The following is a 5737-nucleotide window of genomic DNA, read 5'->3' as shown; positions in this document are numbered from 1 at the left end:
TGTGACGGCGACAAAGGTGTGATGAAAGTCCATTTCACTTGTAACAATTGTAGACTTTCAGACAAAGACAAACCCTTCCAATGCATGAAAATCTCTCTCTGCTCATTCGCTGCCCCGTGAAATGTAGTGGCATTGTCGCTAAATATTTCACGGATGCTCCCGCGCAACGAAACCAAACGCGTCAAACAAGCCATGAATGCATCAGTTGTAAGGTCAGTCACCAAGTCGAGATGAACCGCTTTTGTTTTCATACAAACAAACACAGCAACATATGCTTTGTATAACTTCTTGCAACGGCCAGAACGTTCCTTTACCATGACAGGTCCACAGTAATCAACACCAACTGATTCGAAAGGATGACCTGAAATAACCCTTACACTCGGTAAATCGCCCATCAACTGGTCAGCCACTTCTTTTCTTTGGCGAAAACAGGGCATACACTTGAGCGAAACTTTCTTAACTGCTTTACGAACACCGATCATCCAAAACCGTTGTCTAATATACTGCATGCATAACTGAGTGCCGCCATGTAAGGTACGTCGATGCGCTTCTACCACCAATAGATGTGAAAATCTACAATCATGATGCAATATTATCGGATGCTTCGTATCAAAAGGCATCATAGAACGCTTTATACGGCCACCAACACGCAACAAACCATCACCATCAACACGCAACAAACCATCATCACAAAGGTGACATCTTCACTATTATTGAATCACGCGATAAACTTTTACCATTTTTGAGTAGCTCAATATCTCCGGCGAAATATTTTTGTTGATGATATTTGATCCAAATTGCTTGAGCCTCCAAGTAATCGGCATGGGCAATGAACGTTGAACAGACTTTCTCTTTGGTTCTTATCTTTCTTATGAAAGCCAAAACTCTAGCAGTAACACGAACCAACCTCATCATCGAACTACAATGATCCAACAACATTTCTGTTGTTACATCATTTACTGTAACTTCAATTCGCGGCACAGTTTCAACTCGAATAATAGCACATGCCTGAACTGCTCTTGACTCAGCTACTGTAGCCTCTTTAACACGTTGATCAATGGTAAAACTGCCAACTGGCCAATCTGAATGTGGTTTCGACAACCAGTGCGGTCCATGGAACCAAAGCGAATTTCCAACTAACTCACTCGCAAATAAGCCTCGCGAGGCTAAATCAGCAGGGTTATCATTCGTACGTACATGCTTCCATTGCGCTCCCTTTGTACATTCTTGGGCTTCGGCAACACGATTACCAACAAACGCCTTTAAGCCAGATGGACACTTTGACAACCAATGTATGACTATGCTTGAATCTGTCCAAAGAGTCAATTTACTCATTGGCACATCATGAATGCTACAGATTTGTTGACACATGTGTGCCATCATCAATGCTCCACACAACTCCATACGTGGTATAGTCATTCCCTTTAGCGGTGCAACGCGAGTTTTCGATGTTATCAGATTACATTCAATCGTAATTCCACTTTCTACTCTGGCGTAGAAAGTCATTCCATATGCACTGTTCGACGCGTCTGAAAAACCATGAATTTCAATGGATTTCTCTGGTGAAAGTCCAATCCACCGTGGCACAGTAATTTTATTAACATCAATCATCGTTCTTTTTAAATCATTCCAACGATTCTTAAGTTCTAATGGTACTATGGTGTCCCATTCAACTTTGCTCTTCCACACATCCTGTATCAGAATTTCACCCAAAATTACAATTGGTGCCAACCACCCAATAGGATCATATAACTTCGCAATCGCTGACACTATATTTCGTTTTGTAGGTGGCAGATCCGATAAATTAGTGTAATTATAACGGAATGCATCATCCGCAATTGACCATTTCAAACCAAGAATTGAACTTTCATCACAAAGATCAAAATTTACTGAACTTACTGCGCCGGCGGTAACACCAAGTACCGACCTCATGTGTGCACTATTTGTGGCCCATTTTGCCAAAGGAAAACCACAACTCATTAACATCTCATTCAATTCTTGGTACAATTTCTCCGCATCCAAATCAGTATCTGCGCACAAAGTACCATCATCGACGTAGAACGAATTCAACACTGCTTTTGACGCTAACGGATACTTATGCCGATGCTCCAAAGCACAATACCTCAAAGTGGCGACACAACAATATGCACTTGATTTTAAACCATATGTTTGTCTTTTCATACGATAATGCCGCAGTGGTTCATTCTCATTTTCGCGCCAAACAATTCGCAAATAATCACGTTGATTTTCTGGCACTAAAACTTGACGATACATCTTAGTAATGTCCGTAGTTAATGCAACACCATATTTACGAAATCGCATAATAATTATATTCAAATCATCTTGACAACGAGGTCCATTTAATAAAATATCATTGAGAGATAGACCCGTTGTAGTCTTAACAGAACCGTCAAAAACAACTCGAAATTTACTTGAATTTGCAGCATGATGCGGTATGTAATAGACATCCTCTTTATCTATCTCATTCAGCGGAACCAACTCCATATGGTCCAAATCAATGAATTGTCGAATATCTTTGATGTAATTCTCTTTTAACCTTGGATCTTTGCGAAATCGTCTCTCATTTTGTAATTGACGTGCTATGGCTGCACGCAAAGAATTGCCCAATTTAGGTGGATTGTCCATAATTGGCATCGCAACTGAATACCGACCGTCTTCAGCTCGCTTTATAGTTTCGCTGAAAATTTGTTCACAACGCGCTTCCTCGGACGTGAGAAGCGATTTTTCTTTCACAGCATCAACCCTCCACAATCTTTCCAAATTGTCGGCGATGCGTTGACTTGATGGTAATGCTCCATAAACAATCCAGCCAAATGTAGTGCAGCTCACCACTGGACGATTCGAATTGCTATGATCTCTTATAATTTTGTTACCTTGAATGCGTGCCATAAATTCTACGCTCTCGACGTCGCAATTAATGATGCATCAATATCCGTATTAGCCGGCGATGATTGTACCAAGGTTAACACCGTTGCTGGTTTTTGTTGCTGAGGGCATAATAACTTATTATGAGGTTGCCCACAAATTCTACAATCCGAAATACTACAGGTGTCCTTTGAATGACCTCTTCGCAAACATTTCACACAAATATTCAAGCTTTGTAAACGCTGCTCTCTCAGATCAATCGACATTCTTTCAAAAGACCGGCAATCATATAGCTTATGCAAACCGTTACAATGAAAACATGCACGCTTCTTCTTAATCTTACTTGGATCATGCTTATAATTCGACTGTTGTGAAGTTGCCGGCATAGCTGTTATCGCCGGCGCATTCGATGCAGATTCTGGACCTCTAAAATGTCCTCGACTTGAAACAGGTCCACTTTGACTTGAATGACCTTGAAATGACGAATAAAAATGACTGGTTTTTTCAATTCTAACTGCAAAATCTGAATCCATACTGTCAGCTCGTTTTCTAATAAATTCCAGTAATGGTTGTACCTTTGCAATAGCTTTTTGATCTCGTTCTAATGACCATAAACGAATTGACTCACCATCCATTTTTCGAATTAATAACGGTACCAAAATTGGATCCCAATGTTCGACACGAATATTATACTTTGGCAAAGAATATAACAAATTATTCGTTTTATTAATCAGCGCAATTAACGCTGACCTAGATGGTGTCTCTACACACGGCATGTCAATAAATGATAAAATAATGCTGTTCACAATTTTCCTCTCATTGTCATATGCATCACACAACTTTGCCCAAGCTTGTTCGTAATGCAAATTCATACCGTTAACTGTATTGTAAGCCTCTGACTGTGGTGCCAGATGAGCCATCAAATGATAAAACTTTGTTGAGTCGGTCATATCCGTTCGACGATGAAAACATTCCTCAAATTGTGCTTTGAACTGTGGCCAATCATTGTCTTTGCCGCTAAACTTCTCAATTTCCATCTTCTTGACCTTGACACCCTGATCTTGAACATGCGGTGCAGTTGTATGCATTGTGCTATTCGATTGGTACGAGATATCTGCGGTTGTCAAATCATTGATTCTTTTTTCTAACAAACCATTTAGCGATGAATGCAAACCATCTACTTTATCCATCAATTTTTGGTGTTCTATGATGTCCTTTGCTGATAAAACTTGCGATTTGGTTGATTCTTCAAAAAATCGTTGATAATACATACTAACCAATTTTAATTGGCTATTTAACGTTGACAATGGGAGCGATTCAAAATCATCACCATGCACCACAGAAAGTATTCTTTCCAAACCAACAATACACATGTGCTTGGCATCATAATTTTTAACCTCTCTTTTTTTCTTTCTGTCATTTGCTTCGCCGGCGATTTCATTTGAAAGAGCGTCTTCAACGCTTGTGTCATTTATTTCCAGAATATCAATCGAATTCCGTTCTGTGCGACGCTTACCTTTGCCCATTTTAATGTAATAATTTGTCCAAAAACAAAACAAAAACGAATCAATGACACTGAACTATGGTGTTCATGCACTTGTAACGACGACAAAAGTCTCACGCAATAAAAAAAATATTTCAAAGATACCGTACTTTGGCGTACGTGCACTTTAAGTATTGATCTCAATTTCGACTATTTAATTGATGGAAAAATATCTCAAAGATAATTAGAATAATTCACTTTGTGCTGAAAAATTCAATGTCTGTCACACTGTGGTGTGTGCTCTCTCGATCACAAAAAATTACCAAGTTCGAAACTGTGCAATTGCAGCACAATCACCTGTATACGGTGTACAGTTATGTTGCCAAAATGAACAAAAAATGCTAAGTTTGTCGCGCACTGTGGTGTGCACACAACTTTTTTTTTTTTTTTTTTTTTTTTGAAAATATGAACAAAAATCGCTGTTTGTAACACTATGGGGTGCATACAAACACGAAAACTTGAAATTAATTTGCAAAATTAAATGACCTTTAAAGCCACACTATGGTGTGCGTGCCCACTAAAATTCCAAGAATTTTAATTGCAAATCGATTCTCAAGTAGATTCGAAGGACCAATAAATGAAACTCAACTAGTTGAATGTTCAAAGTAAACTAAATTTATTGAAAGTGGTGCGAGCACACCGCACCGACTGACAGCAACATCGGACGGGTGTGCAAAGATGCCAAGAGGCTTGGCCATTCATTGCGTAGCTCACCAAGAGATGGTGTTACCAAACTAAACATTTTATGTTAAATCTGTTCGTTCCGAACAATTGTTTTCTCATTTCAGTTCATACTTAAGTTGTTTGTTGTTAGTATTGGGTTGAAAAAAATATTTGAATTGCGTTTTATTTTAAAAGATGAAATCAATTCTTGATTCTATGTGTTGCTGTTTTTTTGGCCAGTGGCCTTCCAGCTAAATTACATTCAAGATGGAAATAACATCCATTCATTATATGAGCTCAAAAAAATTTGCTCTGTAAAGCAAAGCTTAAGACGTCATGTGCTGATGAATTTCTGATGAAATTGAATACATGTCAAACATAAAATAATGAATATTGATCAATGAAAATATTCACATTTCACACACGTACTAATGAGCTGTTTCACTATGCAATACAGTGAGGCCGCCAGTGATACGTATTTTGCAGCAACCCAGTGTGCGTATGATCCAGCTGGAAGAAATGACGGCCTAAGAAGAAAACAATAACATACAGAATATTCTGCAAAAAGACGAATACAAATTTATGTGAGCAAAAACCAAATATACAAACAGACAGCGCAAAAGTAAAACAGCCTACTTACATGTG

The 5737-nt window shown here is 38.7% G+C and overlaps 1 protein-coding gene across 1 annotated transcript; it reads right to left on the bottom strand.

Moving 5' to 3' along the window:
- Positions 1-687: 687 nt before the first annotated feature.
- On the bottom strand, positions 688-2910 carry LOC116348558. Its single transcript, XM_031779587.1, has one exon. It carries the CDS (start codon positions 2908-2910, stop codon positions 688-690), a length of 2223 nt encoding a protein of 740 aa, XP_031635447.1.
- Positions 2911-5737: the final 2827 nt, after the last annotated feature.

This window comes from Contarinia nasturtii, unplaced genomic scaffold, assembly GCF_009176525.2.
Source record: "Contarinia nasturtii isolate CC-2019 unplaced genomic scaffold, AAFC_CNas_1.1 Cnas_scaffold_2499, whole genome shotgun sequence".
NCBI lineage: Eukaryota > Metazoa > Arthropoda > Insecta > Diptera > Cecidomyiidae > Contarinia > Contarinia nasturtii.
The sequence above is the reverse complement of the archived record's forward strand: the minus strand, read 5'-3'. Positions and strand labels throughout refer to the sequence as shown.

Bases quoted from the DNA above. Each gene is read 5' to 3' on its own strand.
- LOC116348558 (XM_031779587.1), bottom strand. From the start codon at position 2,910: ATGGCACGCATTCAAGGTAACAAAATTATAAGAGATCATAGCAATTCG.